Raw genomic sequence first — 23,638 nt, forward strand, 5'->3', positions numbered from 1 at the left:
CGAGTTCTGCCTTCTCTCTGCCAGTGAAGTCCATTCTGAAACGCGTCCGAAAATGAACAATAACTCAGCGAATACTCAGTCAAACAGGCATACAGACACACAGGCATGAAGCTTGAATTCTCTTCTTTTAAATGAAGTAATTTATATAAAAAACTAATATTCTCATCTTGTGAAATCTGTATTAAAAGAGAGCGATTCCAGTTGAGCTCATTAGAGCTGATTCAAAAGTAATGTGACCCGCCCACGGAGAGCACGCGCTATTCAAACGCAAATGGCTGAGGCAATCCGCGCAAACCTCTGTGAACGCCCCCATCAGCTGGAGAAAACCAAAACACAAGTTTATTCAGATCATTACTTGTTTACACCGTCTCGCAGCGCTGTGAGGAATAATAATAATGGAAAATGTACCTCAGAAGTGCGGGTATATCGAGGAGCGAGCTGAGGAATACGAGTAAGTTTTTTTTCCTTCTCGGGTTTCTGTTTATGAATGAATAAACGGCAGAGATGCGCACTGTTTACCACAGCTGGCAAAGACAGTTTAAATTTAAATCGCGTGTGTGAATGAATGATGATGTTTTAGCAAACTGTATTGCTATACTGAGATGAGTAAAAATCGACTGAAATATGTTGAAATAAAATGTAGGCTATTTGTATAAGCAACGTATTAAATTGCAAATTAACATTTATATGCCCTAATATTTCATAAAAACAACGTTACAGTCAGGCGAAATATGAAAGACAACATTTTGTTGACTAGATTTGGGTACAGTTTTTACTGTAGAATATACTGCCACATCAAATAAGCTTTTGTTTAGCCATTTCTATATAAAATACTACTTTTGTCAAAAATAAAGTCATCAACTAAGATGTTAGCTGTTCCAATGTTGGCTATATTCAAACTAATGAATACATAGATAAAATGTAGGCCTATTATCTTTTTTTTTTACAAAGAAAGAGTACACTTGAAATATTGTTGAAATTGTAATTATTGTTGTAATTGTAACCTTTTTAATAAAATAGCAAAACATATTTACAAGATAGATGTAAGGGACCGTTCGGTATTTATGGAAGGGGCCACCGGAGGAAAATAGGGGAGGGTCATGTATTTTTATTATTTGTTGAGGGGAGGGTCATCCAACTTTTTTTAGTCTAGGGGGAGGGTCACCCAACTTTTATAATCATGAAAACAGCAACATTTCAAAGTGGCTTGTTTGGTGCTATTTTTTTTTTCCATTTAGCTTCATGTTGATCTCGCGTTATCAGCCCCCCTTCGATATCAGATGGGTCTGACCCAACAAAAATCCAGTTTGGCGCTGTTTGACAGTGCGTGCGCACTTCAGTTCGCGCTTAGAAAAAGTGCATCATGTCAGAACAGAATGCCAATTAAATGTTTACCCGGCAAAGCTTTAAAGCACGAGCAAATAATGAATTTTTGCGATTGCGAATAAGTGCACAGTGTCCTGTGAGTAACTCTACCGCTGCATTAACATGTGATGTGAACGTACGTCGAGTTTTACAGCACCAGAACTGCAGCTGATAGAATGTGCGCTGTAGCGCGATACCATATTTTAGTTTCCATTCTTATTTTGTTTCCACGATGTGTAAGTTGTAGGGCTACCACATCTTTAAATTACTATTAGTATTATTTAAGATAACATAATAGACCTACAACACAAAAACTAGTTGAGGATAAATTCATTAAAATTGTCCGATTCCAGTGTTATGAACGTAACATTTGCAGTCAAAACTTGAAATATAAATTCTCAGAAAATGCATTTAATACCAATATTTTGAAACGTCTGAAAGGAGTCCAGACATTAGAAAAATATCGGTCTACACATGCGTTTTATATTTAATATGAGGGAAATCTTTAACTTTTAGGTGGCAAAATATTTTTTAGTAATTCTATAAATTACACTGTGCAAACCAAAAAATATATACCCACCGGATGAATAAAGATCGGCCTCCACAGAACATAAAATATTATTTTTATTTTATTTTTCGTGTTCGCATTTATGTAAAAAAAACAAAAACAAAAAAACAATGTTACGGGCGTGACAGTTCTCCATTACGGACATGACTGCTCTGAAAGCGACTTTAAAAATTTCACAGAGACCTCAAACAGAAAGCACAAAGCCTTTCTTTAAAGTGAATTTCGTTTTTTTATTAATTGTATCTTAATTTTAATCAATGTTTCATCTGGATTTAATAAATAATAAGTAAATATAGTAGCCTAGAAAATAGATAGCCTAATCATGACACGGAGGCGCGGGCGAGTGAACTGGACTTGTCTCATAAATGAACCGAAACTCAGCGTAAGGTATGCTACTTGCCTCACAGACCTGAGAAATATATAGAAAGCTTGAAATTTCTACTTTTAAACAGAACAATTCAGAACGAAGGAAAACAGACTGCTTTCTGCTTATGAAATGTGCATTTCTCTATGGCGCGTTCTGAGAAGATCGCGACGCATCGTCAACTTCATCTTTGCAGTCGACACAGAAAACACTTGTTTATTAATAAACAATTAAAATGTCTCCTTGCTATATTTGACATATTAATAATCATTACTTTTGCTGGTTCTTTGTGACAGCTTTTAGATGCTTTGTTGGCAGCGCCACCCACATGTTGAACGAGTCACACCGCATCAGCACCGAAAACATGATTTTTTTTAAATCTAAAATCAAAAATCGTGATACGAACCGAATCGTAGGTTTGGTCTATCGTTACAGCCCTAGTAAGATGAAGTAAGTTTATGGTTAAAAAAAAACAAAACAATGGCTATCTGAACATCTTTGCCAAGCGCAAACCAGTACAGAAGTAGGCTAAAAATTATCGGGGAGGGTCATGCCTTTTTTCACAATCATTTTGGAGGGTCATAGGAAAATGTATTGCTGGCGAAGGGAGGGTCATGTCTTTTTTGACAACAGATCTCAAAACTCCTCCGGTGGCCCCTTAAATAAAAAACGAACAGTCCCTAAGCAAAATCTTAAATGGTCAGTATAAGTCTTCTTCTAAATATATCTTTTGTCCTTGCATTGTGGCTCAGTCAGTGTCACACCTGAATGCATGCCTCATTATGCAGAGTGGGTGGGACATTGTATTCTCAGGTGTAAACCACTCCTCCTTCACTCCCCCCTCGCATATTGGCTTTCCAAGCAAAACCTGTTTTACATCAATTTAAATCAATGTATGGTTTTATGTGAACGATAAAGCAAGACTATTTTCACATAATTTTGAAGAAAAAACTCTAGGCGAGGACATCCATTAGTCAAAAGTCTTATTGCCACATATTTAGTATGTGTTTTGTGGTCTTATTTCAAAAACTTTAATTTTTAGTTTTTTCGATAACCACGCATAAACATTATTCTCTAAAAAAGGAAAACATGTACATACATGTGGCTCACATATTATTGTAGCCCTGTTTGTGCTATATAGAGTGAATTTACACCTTTGCCATTAATATGTTTATAAGCAACTGAAAAAAGCACAAATGTCAGGGCATGTCAGAACATCTCAAGGGCCCCAAAAACAGCCCAGACCCCAGAGGGTTAACCCCCTGAGGTCTACGGTATCACCGGCGATACCAGCTCGCTTTTTTTTTATCAGTGTAAAAGAAACTCATAAATACTCTGTTGTCTTTGATTTTTCATAGGAGTTTCATACATCAATCGATTCTGTTAAATGTGTATTATTTTTGTGTATACTCACAATAAAAACAAAGTGTTGTGCTTTTCGCCAAATAAAGAAAAATAAACACGAAGCGAGTTCTGCCTTCTCTCTGTCAGTGTAGTCCATTCTGAAACGCGTCCGAAAATGAATCATAACTCAGCGAATACTTCTCACACAGACACGTGAGATATGTCTTTATGAAGCTTGAAATCTCTTCTTTTAAATGAAGTAATTTATATAAAAAACAAATGTTTTCAACTCATGTAATCCGTTTGAAAGCAAGGAGAGGTACCGTTTTTCCTTCTCCCTTCATTATCTCTAAATGAGCTGCGGCCGCCCCGCCCCCGGCACTATTCACATGGTAATAGTTAGGTGATCTAGTATGCATCGCATACGCCCCCCGATCAATGCCATAAAAACACAGTTTCTTCATCAGACTTACTGATAGTTCATCGCGTTTTGATTATGGCACGCTTCTCCGGTAACGCCCTTCAGATGATTCTGGACAGCGAGGAAGAATGCACCTTTTCCTCAGAGGAAGATTGTAACTTGGACGACGAACGGCAGCATTTTGAATAGCGAATTAATCCCGCCGAGGACACAATTTCGGAGTAAGTTTTACTGTTATATAATTATTTTTCTGATAATTCAGACTATATCTGCTTAGTGTTGGCTAGCTTTTGGCATCTTACATGAAAGATTGCATAACAATATCCCTAACATTCGTGTATATGCTCAAGTGTAAACTTTTTCAATGTGATAGGCTATTACTCTCTAAGCATATTTGTATATTAAATATATTTCACTCAGTTTTGATTAGCTTATAACACTGATTATCATGCTAAAATACTGCCGTATGTCTTATGTACCTTATTTGTGAATATCTGCTTAAGTGTAATGTGATTTAGTCTAAATATATTTCAGCCTCCGGTAAAATATGTGATAGCCTAGGCCTACTGTCTAAATACTAGACATTTTATATATATATATATATATATATATATATATATATATATATATATATATATATATATATATATATATATATATATATATATATATATATATATATACACTCACCTAAAGTATTATTAGGAACACCATACTAATACTGTGTTTGACCCCCTTTCGCCTTCAGAACTGCCTTATTTCTACGTGGCATTGATTCAACAAGGTGCTGAAAGCATTCTTTAGAAATGTTGGCCCATATTGATAGGATAGCATCTTGCAGTTGATGGAGATTTGTGGGATGCACATCCAGGGCACGAAGCTCCCGTTCCACCACATCCCAAAGATGCTCTATTGGGTTGAGATCTGGTGACTGTGGGGGCCATTTTAGTACAGTGAACTCATTGTCATGTTCAAGAAACCAATTTGAAATGATTCGAGCTTTGTGACATGGTGCATTATCCTGCTGGAAGTAGCCATCAGAGGATGGGTACATGGTGGTCATAAAGGGATGGACATGGTCAGAAACAATGCTCAGGTAGGCCGTGGCATTTAAACGATGCCCAATTGGCACTAAGGGGCCTAAAGTGTGCCAAGAAAACATCCCCCACACCATTACACCACCACCACCAGCCTGCACAGTGGTAACAAGGCATGATGGATCCATGTTCTCATTCTGTTTACGCCAAATTCTGACTCTACCATCTGAATGTCTCAACAGAAATCGAAACTCATCAGACCAGGCAACATTTTTCCAGTCTTCAACTGTCCAATTTTGGTGAGCTCGTGCAAATTGTAGCCTCTTTTTCCTATTTGTAGTGGAGATGAGTGGTACCCGGTGGGGTCTTCTGCTGTTGTAGCCCATCCGCCTCAAGGTTGTGCGTGTTGTGGCTTCACAAATGCTTTGCTGCATACCTCGGTTGTAACGAGTGGTTATTTCAGTCAAAGTTGCTCTTCTATCAGCTTGAATCAGTCGGCCCATTCTCCTCTGACCTCTAGCATCAACAAGGCATTTTCGCCCACAGGACTGCCGCATACTGGATGTTTTTCCCTTTTCACACCATTCTTTGTAAACCCTAGAAATGGTTGTGCGTGAAAATCCCAGTAACTGAGCAGATTGTGAAATACTCAGACCGGCCCGTCTGGCACCAACAAGCATGCCACGCTCAAAATTGCTTAAATCACCTTTCTTTCTCATTCTGACATTCAGTTTGGAGTTCAGGAGATTGTCTTGACCAGGACCACACCCCTAAATGCATTGAAGCAACTGCCATGTGATTGGTTGATTAGATAATTGCATTAATAAGAAATTGAACAGGTGTTCCTAATAATCCTTTAGGTGAGTGTATATGGTTTATGGTTTTGGTTAAACTATCACACTGCTTATCATGCTTCAATACTGCCTTATGCACAGATGTTTGTGAATACAGGTGTAAATGTTTGAAATGTAGTGATGTGTCGTTCGCGAACGATCCGTTCATTGCGTGCGTCACTAAATGCGTGCGGTCTAAATGGCTCATCAACAGATACTCGCGGTGACGCGGTGATATTTCTCTGTCCTATGGACCATCAACAGATATATACATAGATTGTGCGTCCATAACAATTAATTGCCCATCAGTTTACTTTGGATAATGTATGCTAAATATTTTTTTTGTTGTTGTTTTTTAGGAATATGACTGCAGCTAGCTCTCCTTCTCCAGCACCTCGCAGAGGGGCACGCAGGTGTCGTTCAGTTCTCCGTATGATGGAGAATCTTCCCGAGTAAGTCCACAGACGGAATATTTACAGATGAAATATAATTGTTTACATCATCATAATATAAAAGTACATATTCTTGTGTGATATTACAAAAACTGTTGTCTTTTTTTATCCATGGCCATTAGTGATCGATAATGATAATAATAATAATACAGTGTCTTTGATTGTGTTATCAGTATGCTCACAGTGTGTTTTGTTTTGTTTTTTACAGATGTGACAATGAACTTGTCCAAGCACCTGTCCCGAAGAGAGCCAAGGCTAACCAGCAGGCAAGCAACAGGCAGTCAACTCTGGCATGGAAAACAGAGACTGATGTTGACATGGTTCCACAGACTGTGCGATTCCATCCTGCACGGGAAACTGGACCGCAACTGAGCCCTGTAGACTCACAATCGCCCATGAGTCTATTCAAACAATTTTTTTCAGGAAGTGCTGTCTCAACTCTGTGCCACAACACAGGAATTTACTGTGAGATACCTGCCTTTACTTTTGTTTATCGCTCACAATTGCTTTGTTTATAGCAGACTGATAATTTTTTTATTTTGCTCACATTTGATTTGCTTAGAACAAATTTAGAACATTTAGTTCCTCCACATAGAGGAATTACAATAAAACAGATTGAAAAACAAAATCTTTGAATCTCCTCTTCTTTGTTCAGGCACTTGATGGCCCATAAGCCACTGGAAGAGTGTATGTCACACCCCTGGTCTGAATCTCATTAATATTGATGGGCCATTGGGCCATTAATATTGATGGGCCACCCCTCCCATGCATAAACCTCTTCTGACAAAAAAACTGTTTTAGAAAGTTCAAATCAATGTACTGTTTTATGAGAACGATAAGGCAGGATGATTTTCACATCATTTTGAAGCCAGAACTCGAAGTTCGACAAAATTCATTAGTCAAAAGTCTTATTGACACATATTTAGTATGAGTTTTGTGGTCTTATTTCTGCAACTTTCATTTTTATTTTTTCCAATAACCACGCATAAACATTATTCTCTTAAAAATTCAAACATATACATGCATGTTGATCAGATATTTTGGTAGCCCTGTTTGTGTTATATAGAGTGAATTTACACCTTTGCCATTAACATGTTTATAAATAACTGAAAAAAGCACAAATGTCAGAGCATGTCAGCACATCTCCAGGGCCCAGAAAACAGCTCAGACTCCAGAGGGTTAAATAACGGTTCAAGAAGAACATGGTTTTATTTATATTTTGGACACTGAGCAGCTTCGTTACGGTTTACTAAAATATGTGAATTTCGGGACTTTAGGAGTGTTCGAAATAATTTGAAATAAAATGTTTGCTTGAAAGTACGTAATTTAAGTTTAACAATTGGTAGGTTTGACAGTAAATCTAATGTTACCTGGAAGTTAGGTAGGATGGATAAGGAAGAGGAAGTCAAGTTCGACTGCATGTTGCGGTGCACAATCAGTCATGGGGGTTTGAAGTTTCACACTTCGTTTGGGGAAGTGGTGGGAGTGATAGAGGGAGGTGGACAGAACACATGTTTTAATTATTTTATTTATGGGTGGTCTAGAGATAATTTCTTAAGATCTAAATGCAAATATAACAAATAATCTACAGTTAACGTCAAATACACTGAAATACAATTATGTTACTTGGAATGGCAATGGGTTAAATCAAAGAATTAAAAGGAAAAAAAGTCATGCTATACCTTAGAAAACATAATATTGGAATTGCTTTGCTACAAGAAACGCATTTGACCAATTCAATGGCCTGGACAGGTTTTCTTTTCTTCCTTTACATCACAATCCAGAGGGGTGGCTATACTTATTGACAAAAATATTCCCTTTCAAATGGAATCTGTTGATAAAGACAAATCCGGTAGATATATTATTTTAAGAGGAATAATTGCTATGCAGAGAATAACACTGGTAAATGTATATCATCCTGAAATGGAGGGTGCTGATTTTATTCACAATCTATTTTTCAAATTTGCATGTCCTACGGCAGAACTAATGATTGGAGGGGACTTTAATGTAGTCATGGACCCAGTATTAGATAGATCGTCTACCAAAGTGTCAGCGTTAAGTCAAGTTGCCTTAGCTTTGACGAACCATCAAGTTTTAATTTAATAGACATATGGAGATTTAAGAATAAAACAAAAAAATAATATTCTTTCTACTCGCATAGGCATAGTAATTTTTCCAGAATTGACTATTTTTTCATTCCAAAAGCGAAGGACTATTTGATTGAATTGTGTGAATATCTACCAAGAATATTGTCAGATCATGCCCCTTTACTTATATCAGTGCAACATCCTTCGGAGTTGCCGAATTGTAAGCTTTGGCGATTTAGCAACCATTTACTGAACAGTTCTGAAGCGGTGAGCTTCATAAATAATAATATAGACAACTTTATGATTACAAACAGGAATCCTGCTTCTTATGGCATAGTTTGGGAGGCTATGAAAGCATTTTTACAGGGCCAAATTATCAATTATTCTTCTTGTTTCTACAATTGCAATCAAAAAAATTGGAATACAATATTATGACTTCCAAAGAAGCCGAAAATGCGCTTCTTAGAACATGGCAGAAATATTATGAACATGGGGATAAGATTGGAAAAGTGTTGGCGTGGCAGATAAGAAAAGAAGAAATTAGTAAAACTATTACTACAATATGTTCGCCAGGCAAAAAAAGTATTAAGCACCCTAAATTGATTAACCAAGAATTCTTAGATTTCTATAAATTACTGTACAAGTCTCAAGGAGTAGATGAAGAGGAAATCCAAAAGTTTGTAAGCAAATAGGATATCCCAGTCTTATGTGATAATGACCGAGAAGAACTTGAGAAAAAAAATTCAAAAGAAGAGATTAATTTTGCAGTTATCGCACTGGCTGGAGGTAAAACACCTGGTTTGGACGGTTTCTCTATGGATTTTTATAAAACTTTTTTTCCGAAATTAGCCGATCCGATGCTTTCAATGTATACAGAGGCAATTCATAAAAAAGAATTACCAGAGACTTTAAATCAGGCTTTAATTACAGTTTTGCTTAAACCTGGCAAAGACCCGAATCTACCTACCTCATACCGACCAATCTCACTACTCAATTCAGATTATAAAATTCTCACTAAAATGATCGCGCTACGTTTAGAACAGGTTTTGCCTAGTTTAATTCACATGGATCAAACTGGATTTATTAAAAATAGATCCTCAGTTGATAACATACAAAGGTTTATGAATATTATTTATTCGGCGAAACAAATAGACTGCATCTGTACTACAAGTCAACTTATAAGTACAGTATACTAGTAGTTTACTGTTGTGATTCCAAAGAATCACCACAAATAAGGAGAGAACGAATACATTTACATTGCTGAAATCTGCACTTTATTTCACATTCTTCTTTAAATTAAGCCGAAGTCTGGCCATTTACAGCTATCTGTATCGATGCAAAACATCAGGAACTGCCACGCCAAACCAGAGCAGAAGAACACCCGCCAGCAAAAACCCGATAGCTTTGGTAGGGAACGAAGAACCTGTGCACCGGTGCTCCCAATCACGCCGCAATCAACCAGTCATCTGCAGACAATACAAACGCAACACACACATACACACACACAAAACAAGGAAGGACTGACAGGGACGTCACACCTTCCCCCATAAAAAAACCTCTGTAATTATAGGGTAAACCCCGCTGGAACCTCTATGTATCCAAGCATATCGAGGTCACTCTGACCCTGTATCAGAGCACATCTCCTTCGCTACCATACAATCACTATTCACTAACCTGGAACCTAGAAAAAGAACACAATGATAAACAGAATAAAGACAGAGAAATACATTAACTCTTAAGACACAGGTGCCCGGGACAATGCGTCCGCCAAAACATTTTCAGTTCCCTTTATATGGCAGATCTCCAAATTATAAGGTTGTAGAAATAATGACCAGCGCATCAACCTCTGATTAGGATTTTGAAGGGTCGTCAAAAACGTAAGGTGATTATGATCACAATAAATCACAACTGACGTATACCCCCTCCCACATAAACGTCAAAGTGCCCAAACCAGCGCCAATGCCTCTTTTTCAATAACTGAATAATTCAGCTGATATGACAAGAATTTTCTCGAAAAGAAACATACTGGGACTGAGCCACAAGAAAGAATGCAAGAGCATTGGTTCACAGTTGGAAGCATCACAATTTTTTTATTTTTCCACAAACTGTGCTTGCAAATTGTATAATATCCAAGGTAAACATGTCTAATCAACTTCAGCATTGCTCTGCTGCATAGAGAACTGCTTTACACAAATTTTGTCTTTAACTAGTTTTGTGGGATGTTGTGGTTGAAGTAATGCATTATAATTTTATTTAACTTTTTAGGAAAAGCAACATTAAGTTTCTATTTTTTCTTATTTTTTCTTTCCTCAAAAGTGAGATTCATTCACTTTTTCACTCACTCATTCATTCACTGGCTCATTCATTCACTCGCTCATTCATTCACTCACTCACTCATGATCGTTCACGCCCCCACACATATTGCCTTTCCAAACAAAACGTGTCTTACAAAATGTATGTGAATGATTAGGCTAGATGATTTTCAGATAATTTTGAAGCAAAAACTCTAGACAACAACATCCATTAGTCAAACGTCTTGTGGACACATATTTAGTATGTGTTTTGTGGCCTTATTTCAGAAACTTTAATTTTTAGTTTTTTTATTCAATAACTATGCATAAGCATTATTCTCTCAAAAATACAAACATGTACATACATGTTGCTCACATATTATGGTAGCCCTGTTTGTGCTAAATAGAGTGTAATTACACATTTGCCATTAATATGTTTATATGTACATGGTATTTGTAATACCAATTTATTGTGTGCTGTATTGTTTTATTGTTATATGTGTGTTTGAATAACTGGGCCGCCTATCTTGGCCAGGACACTCCTGTAAAAGAGATTTTAATCTCAGTGAGGTTCTCTCCTGGTTAAATAAAGGTAGCCTAATATAATAATAATAATAATAATAATAAGCAACTGAAAAAAGCACAAATGTCAGGGCATGTCAAAACATCTCAAGGACCCCAAAAACACCTTAGATCCCAGAGGGTTAATATTGCAGGAATGTACTGATTTATGTCACTAGATGACACCAAAGTTGTAAAAACATATCTCAGAACTAGTCCAGTCATTGTAAGCCAAAATGGGGGTCAACCTTGAACAAATTGCAACAGAAGCAAACTCAACTGATTTTGTATCCTCAATATGTCCTGAGCAAGGAAAAAAAAAGGCCACGAAGAGTCCCATTAGGGGAAAGTTTCGAAAAAGACCCAAATATAGCCTTTTTATACACTTTTTCATTATTTTTCTTACGTGAATAGGGTAACATTTTTAACCTTTTGATATCACCATGAAAATTACTGAGTTGATTACTTATATCAAGACAAAAGAATTACACGTTTTTTTTAAAATAGTTTGTTACCGTGGACAAACGGTGCATAATCTAATTACGTATGTGCTAATTTGCATAAATACCACAACAGATCTAAACATTGTGTATAGTCAGATGAAAATGTCTTGTTGAATTTTGTTGACAAATAACAGTAAAATACTTAATGTTAAGGTCTGAATGGAACCCATTATGCTACCCATGAACATTAATACATAGAGGCAGGAAGAAGTACTTTAGAACAATTTGTTTAACCTTTTTTCATAAAATGACTGGACTAAACCCACATATTAAGCAGTACCTTTTCTTCCCTGAAATCCAATATCCATGACACACTTTGAGTAATTTTTGCTTTGGTCTTTATTGTGATTGGAAAAGCTATTAATAGAAAGACAAATGTATTAAGAAGGACTACTGTATCCTTTCAAATGGCTACACTGTTGTCCACATTTTTGGGGCTCAGATAGGTGTAGGGAAGCTCCAACTTCTTGTTCCGCTTCTCGGTGAGATCTGACAACTCCCTCAGATCCTTTTGAAAATCTTCAATGAGCTTGCAAGGGACCTCTTCATCATACAGATTTTCTGGGAAATATCCCAGAGGGTACTACGGACAGGGTATCAAGATTGTAATCGTAAATAGCATGTTGATAAGAAACATGTTTATAACAATGTTTAACACACTGCGTATGACACCATTGTCATCTAGAGTAAGGCCTAGTCCACACGGACACGGGTATTTTTATAACCGGAGTTTTTCCTCCTGCGTTTAAAAAAAAATCCTTTCCACTCATGCTCGGTTTAAAAGAAATCTCCGCCTACATGAAAGCGCAAAAACACGCTATCAAGCGCTGTAAAGAGCATGCCACACCAGCAGGCGGCGATATAACCCTAATCGTAATGCCACGTTGGCCAATCAGAAGCCTGAATCAGAAGCAAAAACCCCGGTTTTACTGTCTACACGACAACACTGCAACCGGCGTTTCTGAAAATCCTCACCCTGGCAGGGGTTTTCAAAAATGTTTGGTTTCAGTGACCTGATACTGCGTTTCCGTGTGGACGAACCACGTAAAAAAGTCACGGTTATAAAAATACCCGTGTCCGTGTGGACAAGGCCTAATATGATGGCATTCACAAGAACGCCATTCAGATTGTTAACTTTTTCACAACAAAATTGATTTGCAGTCTTTTAACATGTGCCCTGATGGTGTAAAACTCACATGGTCTGCGGAGTCCTTGCTCAGGAGTTTCAGGACAGCCATCCCATTCACCGTGGTGCTCACATCAGGCAGGGTCTCCAGGATCGTGTCCTCAGTGGTCTGGCCTTTCTCCTTGGGAGGGGGCTTTCTGAGGGCAGTGGGGTAGTTAGGCATCCATCCGCCAAATTCAAACTGGGGGGAAAGAATTGGTGAAAATTGTGATATTTAAGCTAAATATTCATTAAGAATAAAAAGAGCACATAATTAACATTACTCAGGCCATGGAAAGTGGATATGGACAAGTTTTTTCTTCTCATCATGGGCTACTTACTCTAGGGCAGTGGTTCTCAAACTTTTTTTAGTCATGCCCCCCTTAAAGGATCATTTCACCTTTGGGAACATTATCTTTATTGAAAGTGGGTCATGTATGTAGTCAAAATGTAACGTAAATTCCAAATGTGGTGCCTTCTTGACCGAGGAAAGACAGAAAGTAACTTTAGGGCACATTTGTATGGAAGACAACAACACACCACCATAGTGTACAGCTCCGCAAGCCACTCACACTAATCCAGTTCATAACACAAACGTCCGTGTCCTCGTCTGATTCAGAGATTTCATCCAGGAGAAATTAGCATCGTTGAAATTCTTTGCAGTAGAAGGACTCCATCTCTGGAGCCACAGCAGCCACCTTCTTTTCCTCCATCATCCTCAACTGTTCTTCGCTATATTGTGGCTCGTAAAGATAGCCACGAACAACTGATTCGAGCATCAGACTTTCGAAATCCTCTTCTTCCATATCATACTGAGTACCTTCTGCCATTGTCGTAACTTCACATCTGGCTCCACAGCGCCTGTTAGCTTAGCTTTCAAACAAGATGGCGGATATTGCTTTTAGTTTCTACGTCCCACCCACTGATCTGTAATAAGTCTGTAGTGTAAGTGGGTCCCACCCCCTGGAAAAATGAGGAACGAGTGTTTGTAGTCTCAACCCCTCTACGAAGATATGGGACGTCCTGCTTAGAATGACATTATAGATGACAGAATCATTATAAGCAGGAACTGCAACACTGAAATCCGTATTTCTCCCGTCTCAGAGGAAAACGAGGGAATAATGCACGACCATTCAAAAATATGGTTTCTAATGATACAAAGCTTAATGCAAATGGGTGAAGTGTCCCTTTAAACACTTAAAAAAAATCTAGTGGCAAGTCAACAGTCTTAAGAATGATTCAGTGGAATTGGCGTTTGGTGCCGCTCTATAAAGGCAAAGCGCCAACCGCTATTCATGCACTTGAAAGCCATTGTAACGGCTGTGTTCTGTTTTTCTGCTGATCTCCTTATAATAGTTCTTTACGATTGTAGCTTGTCAGATTGTATGAACATGATCCTCACTGTAAGATCTCAGTTGATCAATCAATGATACGTTCGGTGATGTGAGCTGCATTACACGCGGGATTGAAATAGTGGCTACAAAGACATCATTCATTTTCGTCATGGCTTGTCTTGAAAAACAAAGACAGTTTGACGGTCTTCGTAGGAGAAGTCACACTGCAGGACTGAGATTCAAATCTTCTGACACTGCCAGAATTTCATCAGAGGTAAAATCGTCTGTCTTTGAATATGTCAAAATAATGATCGAAGACTTCAGATTTTAGTCAAGGACCAGAGGAATCTTTTAGGATTTGGTAAATTTGTATCAGATGGCCAAATTGTGGCCAAAATCACAGTGTGCACTTGGCTTAACACACAGATCACAAAACACTAGAACATGACTATATACATGAATCAAAGCACATGAACACGTGACACTGAATGTACAGCTAGAGGAATGTGTGGAGCAATTCGCTGGATTTGAGAAAAAGTGTATGAGATTTGGCAGTGTTGGTAAAGTTCACTTTCTACATGAACTAGTTCAAAGTTTAGTTCACAAATTTTAAAATGAACTAGTTCAGTTCATAGTTCATATACTCAAAATTTTAAAAGTGTATGAGATTGGGATCACGGAGTGCAGCTTTAATGGCTCTGTGTGATTGGAAGTGAATTGACTTGTACTAACTGACCTGTCCATTGTTTACAGCGGCATGTTGGGCTGATGCAGTGAAGATCACCATGGTAACAAACTTGATAAGCTCTTTCAATGTCTGAAAAGATGATGGTATTCCTGGGAAGAAGAATGAAAGGCTGTTTCTGTGGGGAACTCAGTTTAGGATGTTTATACATAAACACTCACACTCACATGCACACACACACACAAACAAACTGAAATGGAGAGTGGAGCCATAAACCAAACTACTTTTGACTATTGACCTGGTTAAATTATTTTCCATAAAACAGTGAATTACAGTGGGGTTTACAAAAGAAGGTTGTGCCTCAAAGCAAAAATGTTCTTATGCTGTGCAAATGAACACAAAATAAAAAGAAAGGAAGCCTTTGTTGGATTAATTTGTTGGATACAATCTGTATTGTGAAAAGCGCTATACAAATATACTTGACTTGACTTGACTTGACTTAAATGTCCTAATATGGCAACAATTCCGTTGGAAATGCATACTCATTGGTCGCGACACTTTATTTATTCCACCAGAAATCAAGTCAAGTCAAGTCAACTTCATTTATATAGTGCTTTTAACAATGTAGATTGTTTCAAAGCAGCTTTACAGAGATAAGCGTATAATTTAAGGTAACAGATTGTTCAAATCACACTTGCAGCATCTTCAACTGCAACAGCCTTGATAACGGACTGATAACAGACCTGAGGAATCTCTTTCCAGGAAGCCATTGGTGAATATCTCACTGATCCAACTGTGCAGCTCTGTGTCCTTCTGCACGTGTGCATCACTTTGATAGTAGTGTGGCAAGAAAGCTGCAACAAACCTGTAAGCAACCACAGTCAGATATTTGCCAGGTTTACATATTTACAGCTTTACTTTTTTTTTGTAGATTTGCTTTGCATTTATTTCTTAAAGTCCCTGTAAAGTCAATTCTTAAAAAAAATCTAAACACATTATAAATGTTAGAAATGTATTGATAAAACACATTACAAAGACTGTGAACTGTGAAGTACTGAATTGTGGAGTTAGACCGTTAAACGGTAACTAAACCCTAAAACAACTTTTTTTAGTTAATGATCTGTAAGACTGGGGCTTTATTAATGCTGTTCATTGATTCAAGTAATTTTTTTGACATTTGGGTTTAAAGTGTTTTAATTCTACAATATATGGTGTAAAAACATCTGAGTGCTGCCCTCTTCAGGTTGAACAGTAGCTACTGCAGTTGAATTTTCCTATTGGAAGTTGTGGAGGCCTGTGACGTCAGAGGGAACCAGTTAACCACGCCCTTGCCTACAGAGAGATGTGTCTCAGATGCACGCCCCCTCTCCACTGGGCTCTGCCTACTTTTCCAGCATTTTTCAAATATTGTCAGTGGGTGGAGTCAGGCTCTGATCAGGGGTTTAGTTACCCTTTAAACAGTTTTTCACCGTTGCTGAGCTCCTGGCCCCGCCCCTACTGTCAATGACGCATTGGAGCCACTGAGCTCCTGGCCCCGCCCCTACTGTCGATGACGCACTGGAGCCGTTGAGCTCCTGGCCCTGCCCCTACTGTTGATGACGCACTGGAGCCACTGAGCTCCTGGCCCAGTCCCTACTGTCGATGACGCACTAGAGACGCTGAGCTCCTGGCCCAGTCCCTACTGTTGATGACACACTGGAGACGCTGAGCTCCTGGCCCCGCCCCTACTGTCAATGACGCATTGGAGCCACTGAGCTCCTGGCCCCGCCCCTACTGTCGATGACGCACTGGAGCCGTTGAGCTCCTGGCCCTGCCCCTACTGTTGATGACGCACTGGAGTCACTGAGCTCCTGGCCCCGCCCCTACTGTCGATGACGCACTAGAGACGCTGAGCTCCTGGCCCAGTCCCTACTGTCGATGACGCACTAGAGACGCTGAGCTCTTGGCCCCGCCCCTACTGTCGATGACGCACTGGAGCCGCTGAGCTCCTGGCCCCGCCCCTACTGTCGATGACGCACTGGAGCCACTGAGGCTGTCCCCCTCCCCTATCAGTTCGCCGCTCAATCGTGAGTTACTGTCAGTGCTATTTACTACAGCCTACAGTTTACTAGCTAGCTTCACGGAAATGCGTATTACCTGGATGCGATCACTTACGAAACAGATCAGTGTCCTTATTTAAATTTCATATCAACAAGAGGTGGATTCATTTTGTGAAGTGCCACCTTGATGGAGAGCTGAGGATCACCACCAACACCCGCCTCTGTAGTGATCATTTTACACGGGATAGTTTTATAAACTTTCGTCAGAGACAACTGGGATTCACTGATAATCTGCTGTTACTGGTGAATGGGGCCGAAACGACTATCTCCCGCCTCTGCCTTCATCCTCCCGTCGTGCCGACAACTGGTGCCATGATTGGCAGTGTGTGTCCGCGAGTCAACTTTCCCGCGAGTGGGCGTGGTTTCAGCGCAGCCAGTGGACACGCCCCCAGCGTTTGAGAGCAGAGACCACTGCTAATTTTTTCAAGATTTTGATAGCTTATTTTATTTGCTTGCTGCTTTTTTTTATTATCAATTTTATTTGTTTTTTTTTATCATCAAATTTGGCTGGGTGGCTAGTAACACATTTTTCTGTGGTGTGACAAACTCAGAACACTTGACTTTACAGGGACTTTACAACACAGTACATGTACAGCCTGTGCTTACTGAATAAACCCATGAACCTGTATAATTGACACTATATTTGTTGACATTTGAATCAGAAAGTGCACCAGGATGCATAAGTTCAGCCCTAAAACTGGATGTATTATGTAACACACAGAGATAGACCTTTATGATAAAATCATAATGCCTTTAAATAAAACACTAGACTAAACACCACTGGTAGTCATACTTGTTGATGATATTCCACAGTTTCATCCCGTCATCTCGGTAGTAGTAGTGGGGTACATTCTCCAGGCCTCTCTCAGAGATGTTATCAGGAAGACAGAGGGAGTTGTAGGTCAGGGAGGCAGTAGCGCGCTTCAGCAACTTTTCCAATGACTCTCCACCTACTCCTGCATACTAAGAGTAGTATCATTAACAGAGAGAAGACATGACATAAAGTTAGGTTAAAGGCTACTGTAAAAAGTAAGTTCTTTCACCACAAATCCCATAATAATTTCCCCAAAATTTAAATAAAAAATAACAAATGTAGTAAAAGAGTAGATTGTTAAAGACAGTCATCACAGAAAACATTAAAGATCCATTTTGTATTTTTTTTTTAACAATCTCACAAGATATGTTTGCAGGTACTGTAACTGATGTGTGGCTGAGGGAGACATTGAATGAAGTTCTTGATGAAGCATCGATAGAAATTGGAGAAACCGAGGAAGCACTGGAGTTCTTTGATGGTTGTGGAGCAGTTTCAAACAGCATCTACCTTCCCCTGTTTAAGATGATATAGTTGCTCACCAATGGTTGACTCTCCTTGTGGTCGACCAAAGACCTTGCGGAAGTGCCTTGTGAAACTATCCAGGGATTGAGTTACAGGTCCTGCTTGAGTCCAGAGAGTTTTGGCCCACTATAAAGCTCGCCCCGACAGCAGAGATATAATAAAGGCAAAACGCTGCGGTTGCATCTCTAGAGCCAGTGATCATTGTAAAAGGAATCCGTTGCAATTCTCCGCCGAGCCAGGTTGGCCACGTGACTGGCAGAATGGCGGATATTGTGGCTGTGGAAGCGCTGAGCGCGCGCTTGAGTCCATCCACGATCTCCTGAAAAGGATCTGGAGAGCTCATGCTGTGTTAAAGTGGGTCTGGTCCTCTGTAATGGATTGTCTTAGATGGAATATAATCAAGAAAGGGTTTATTGAAGTATAGTGAAATCAATGGAAATAGATGAGAGATGTCAATGGAGATAATCACTGAAGAGAATGGCTTGGAACTTTACTGTAACATGGGCGATGCAGAGGAGATGCAGAGAAGATGCGGGGGTGGTGACTTCAGAGTGGGATGAGGAGCACACACCTTGCGAGGACCCATGAAGAGGAGGCAGGTAGGTAGAGCACAGGGAAGCACACATGGGGCGAGGAGTATTGAGACTAGGAACGCAGGGACATAGAATATGCAGAGAATATACGGGTGTCACGATCTCAGCCTGTGTTCATGTCTTGTGTGAGGACTTGTGTTATTTCCTGTCTTGTGCCATGTTTTGTAGTTTTTCATGCTGATTAATCTCCCGTGTTGTATTGTTAGTTCCCTTGGTTACCCTTGTATGTTCCCATGACAATCAACCACACCCCCTTGCTACCTTGTTAGCCTGTATATACATTTCCCTTGTGTTTTTCTTGTGGTTTGTCAGTTGTTGTTTGCTGTACCATGTTCCTGTCCTGAGTTTCTTTGTTTGCGCTGTATTACCTGTTTGTATTATTATTAAAGTAGTGATTGCATGTGGATTCTCTCTCCGCTTCGTCCCTGCCTCTCTGTTACAACGGGTAATCAGTCTTTATCTCAAGTCTTTAGTCTAATCTCAAGTACGAGACCAGACAACTATGAGGCTCGAGGTGTGTGCTTAAGTATGTGTGTGGTGATGAACTTGAGAGGTATCAGGTCTGTGTGATACTCCGGGGATGGTGCTATCTGTGATTGGCTGGTGACAGAGCCTGGGTTAGGCTTGTGTAAGGATAATGCCTTCCCCCAGACAACCTCTCCTGATTATCCGGTTTAGATTAGGAAGGACGCAGAAATGCACTGGCCGGAGTATGTTTTTGCTGAGGCTGATCCACCAACAGGCACACAATCCAATTGTTCCCCTATGTCTACTTCAATCCATTTCCTTATGATTGCTCAAAGAACCTGGGTTGGCCCAGCCTTGTACAAAATTAAGTCTCCCTCCTCTGAGGGTTAAGTTAAATATATAAAAGGATTTTAGTCCTAATCCCCTGTAAGGGGTAGGTTTTAGTTATTGTGTTGATACAGGGATAGTCCAATTGTATCTAAACTAAGTCACCCTCCTGTGAGGGGTAGGTTTAGGTATGTTAAGAATTTAGTCCTAATCCCTTGTAAGGGGTAGGTTTTAGTGCTTGTGCAGGTACAGGGATAGTCCAATTGTATCTAAACTAAGTCACCCTCCTGTGAGGGGTAGGTTTAGGTATGTTAAGAATTTAGTCCTAATCCCTTGTAAGGGGTAGGTTTTAGTGCTTGTGCAGGTACAGGGATAGTCCAATTGTATCTAAACTAAGTCACCCTCCTGTGAGGGGTGGGTTTAGGTATGTTAAGAATTTAGTCCTAATCCCTTGTAAGGGGTAGGTTTTAGTGCTTGTGCAGATACAGGGATAGTCCAATTGTATCTAAACTAAGTCACCTTCCTGTTAGGGGTAAGTTTAGGTATGTTAAGAATTTAGTCCTGATCCCCTGTAAGGGGTAGGTTTTAGTGCTTGTGCAGATACAGGGATAGTCCAATTGTATCCTAATTAAGTTACCCTCCTGTGAGGGCTAAGTATATTAAATGGGCAAAAAAAACTTTTTCATATCATCTCTCAGCAAAGTTTTTATTAATTTTATCTCATATTCAACCCTTTTGGAAACCATGTGTCCAGTTCTTTGATCCAATACCACTCCCTCTTCAACCTATCTCTCTTCCCCCATCCTGGATCGTGTCCCAGCCCACACACCTTGAGGTTCTGGATTCCATGCCTCTGGAAGTGAAGTACCAAGTGCCCCTTCCGTTGTGTCCCTCTCCTGACTGTATACCTGTGCCCCCACATCCTGGTGAGTATGGATTTCCTGGTCTCCCCCACGTATCTTCTCCCACATCAAGCGCATCTGATCAAGTAATTGCAGTTTCTGCGATTCAAGGGAATAACCTGAGCAATTCTGTGTACCGTTCTGCATTCTCCTCTCACTAAGTTGTCATGGGCTTTGGATGGAGCTGCTCTGTTATCTGGACCCAACTTGCTGTGCACTTGGATGTCCTGTAAGTTTTGTCCTGTGGCCGCCACCATCCTGTACCGTTTGCCCAGTGCCTCATCCTTTGAGAGCCTCTCAAAGTTCTTCCTAAGTCCTGTCGCTAAGTCTTGGGCCGTCCTTGAAAACAATTACAATAAAGGGAAGGACCTTCTTTTTTTAAGTCTGGACCCCCACCCCTCTCATGCTCCTCTCCCCTTTAATTGCCATCCTCAGAAAGTACAGCGAATATCCCCTGCCCCTAAGGGCCTTCACCAGGATTTTGACTGCTTCAACTCTTCAACTGCTTCAACTATCTGTTTCCCTCGTACAGATCTGCCAGAACCTTAAGAGTTGAGCCTTCACTATCCCCTTGAATACATGCGTGTCATGGTGGCTCCCTCAATGGAGTAGAGCGTGGGTGTCTGTAGGTTTGAAGAATACTTTAACATTCAGCCTCCCTGTGTCCAAGAACTTTGGTCCCTTATAGACAGTTGTATCCAAAAAGTCGATCTTATCCAACTTCAGCTCCCACTTTACCCTGATAGATGGGTAGTGTGAATTGAGGGTCTCTACAAACTCCAACCAACCCTCATCAGTATTGTTGTGTTGTTTTCCAGAACAAATATCTAATCTTTAAATCCCATTCAAATTGCATTTCTGGAAACCCATTTCAGTCTGACTGTGTGGTTTATGTGACTTTCTCACGACATCTGAACAGTTCTGATACACAGTGTGGACATCAATCATTTTAAATCAGATTCCAGTCGGACACACAAATAAACGGATTTGGACTGATAGTGTGAACGTAGCCTTAAAGGTGCATTGTGTAATATTTAGGAGGATCTGTTGACAGAAATGCAATATCATAAACATAAATATGTTTTCAGTGGTGTATAAAGTCCTTACTTAATGAACCGTTATGTTTTTATTACCTTATAATAAGTAATTTCTCTCTACACACACCGCGGGTCCGCTTACATCGACATGTTTCTACGGTGGCCCTGAACGGACAAACACGTTTCCTCACTGTTGTTCTCTGTGCAAAGAAGCTAGCTAAAGTCAGCGAATAAAACACTGACACAATGATGAATGAACAAGTAACAATAATATTTGCAATAACATATTGTTTTACTGAATAATTAAGTAAACTTAATTTCTTAATTTATCTTTGTACAGAAACCTCATTGCTTAACTGGCTACTCTCTGCGTCAGACGACGGCATCACTTCCTAACTTCTGTTGGTTGCAATTCATAACCTCACCACTAGATGCTGCTAAACATTACATACTGCACCTATAAGATCAGAAATTTTCTGCCATTGTCGCCAGAAAAATATTCTTATTTTCCCTTTGAATTAAGTTATTTTTATGACCCCATTGACAGATACATTTGATCTTGTTTTAAAACACACACTTGTTTTAAAATAATTTAAGTAATTTTTTCAGAAAACATTACTTCTTAAAAGTAATATTGCTTCTCAAGTAAATGTATCTTAATTTAAGATTTTTTATGTATATTTGTACTGGAAAACAAGACCAAAATACTGAGGAAGAATATACAGTGCTATGCATAAGTTTAGACACCCATGCTAAAGTTGACTAAAAAGAGGAATAAAAAATCATCTTTTGGAAATTGAACTTAATGCCTTAATTAATTTTTTTTTGGAAAAATCCAACCTTTAAGGACACCAATTTTCTTTGTGAATGAATAATGTATAATAAATAAATAAATGTTCTTCCTTAAAATTCAGGGTGCATAAGTCTGGACACCCCTATGTTAAATTCCCATAGAGGCAGGCAGATTTTTATTTTTAAAGGCCAGTTACTTCATGGATCCAGGATACTATGCATCCTGATATAGTTCCCTTGACTTTTAGAATTAAAATAGACCCACATCATCAAATAGCCTTCACCATACCTAGAGATTGGTATGGAGTACTTTCCATAAGATCATCTCTCAATGCAAATCAAACTAGCTATTAGGCTAACTGAAATAAAACCATGCCAATCTCTGTATGGTGAAGGCTATGTGATGATGTGGGGCTATTTTAATTCCAGAGGCCAAGGGAACTTTATCAGGATGCATAGTATCCTGGATCCATGAAGTAACTGGCCTTTAAAAATATAAATCTGCCTGCCTCTATGGGAATTTAACATAGGGGTGTCCAAACTTATGCACCCTGTATTTTTAGGAAGAACATTTATTTATTTACGATACATTATTCATTCACAAAGAAAATTGGTGTCCTTAAAGGTTGGATTTTTCCTAATTTTTTCCTGATTTTTTATTCTCTTTTTAGTCAACTTTAGCATGGGTGTCTAAACTTATGCATAGCACTGTATTTTTTTACAGTGTACAAATAAAAAAGCAGGTGAAATATTCTGACTTACCTGGATACTCATGTAGAGTCTTGTCTTGTTGAAAAGGTTTACATGAGACTGAGTCTGCCCAACATTTATTTAGCTAGATAAAGGAGGAGTAAACATAAAAATCAGCTAATGATTGACATGTACAACAGTTAATTTAACTGATGCTAGTATCTTTTTCATGTTTTTGCCCTTAGCTCATGAAGTCTATATCTCCTGGGGATCTTTGGATAAGAAATAACTGATTTCATGATTCAAGATTTATAATCAAAGCATTTAAGATAAAGTAAAAATAAGAAGCCTTTATTGCATCATTGCTAAAAGGACTAGTAAATA

The 23,638-nt window shown here is 39.1% G+C and overlaps 2 protein-coding genes and 1 long non-coding RNA gene across 7 annotated transcripts in view; 1 reads left to right on the forward strand and 2 right to left on the reverse strand.

Moving 5' to 3' along the window:
• Positions 1 to 7,306, forward strand: part of LOC309475795 (uncharacterized protein) — a 115,890-nt gene extending 108,584 nt beyond the window's left edge. The window contains exons 15-16 of one of the 5 annotated variants that reach the window (XR_014197854.1): positions 6,292 to 6,447; positions 6,593 to 6,708. Coding sequence is in view for 4 of the 5 variants with exons in the window: in XM_082138701.1 (XP_081994827.1) it covers positions 6,593 to 6,756 (164 nt within the window). In the remaining variant the exon portion in view is untranslated. Of the gene's footprint in view, positions 1 to 6,291; positions 6,448 to 6,592 lie in introns of all 5 variants that reach the window. The other 4 variants (XM_082138701.1, XM_082138700.1, XM_082138699.1 and 1 more) reach the window with 4 other exon arrangements.
• LOC309475861 overlaps positions 1,811 to 23,638 on the reverse strand; it is a 67,690-nt gene continuing 45,862 nt past the window's right edge. The window contains exon 6 of the long non-coding RNA XR_014197873.1: positions 1,811 to 4,993. This is a non-coding gene — a long non-coding RNA (uncharacterized lncRNA). The remainder of the gene's footprint in view (positions 4,994 to 23,638) is intronic.
• Positions 12,150 to 18,164, reverse strand: LOC309474860 (hydroperoxide isomerase ALOXE3-like; the record flags this gene model as incomplete). The annotated part of the gene is made up of 6 exons (XM_082137477.1): positions 12,150 to 12,409; positions 13,023 to 13,193; positions 15,062 to 15,162; positions 15,754 to 15,875; positions 17,903 to 18,072; positions 18,153 to 18,164. 6 exons carry the CDS (start codon positions 18,162 to 18,164, stop codon positions 12,230 to 12,232), a joined length of 756 nt encoding a protein of 251 aa, XP_081993603.1. The 3' UTR covers positions 12,150 to 12,229.

Source organism: Leuciscus leuciscus, assembly GCF_965113295.1.
Source record: "Leuciscus leuciscus genome assembly, chromosome: 15".
NCBI classification, from domain to species: Eukaryota; Metazoa; Chordata; class Actinopteri; order Cypriniformes; family Leuciscidae; genus Leuciscus; species Leuciscus leuciscus.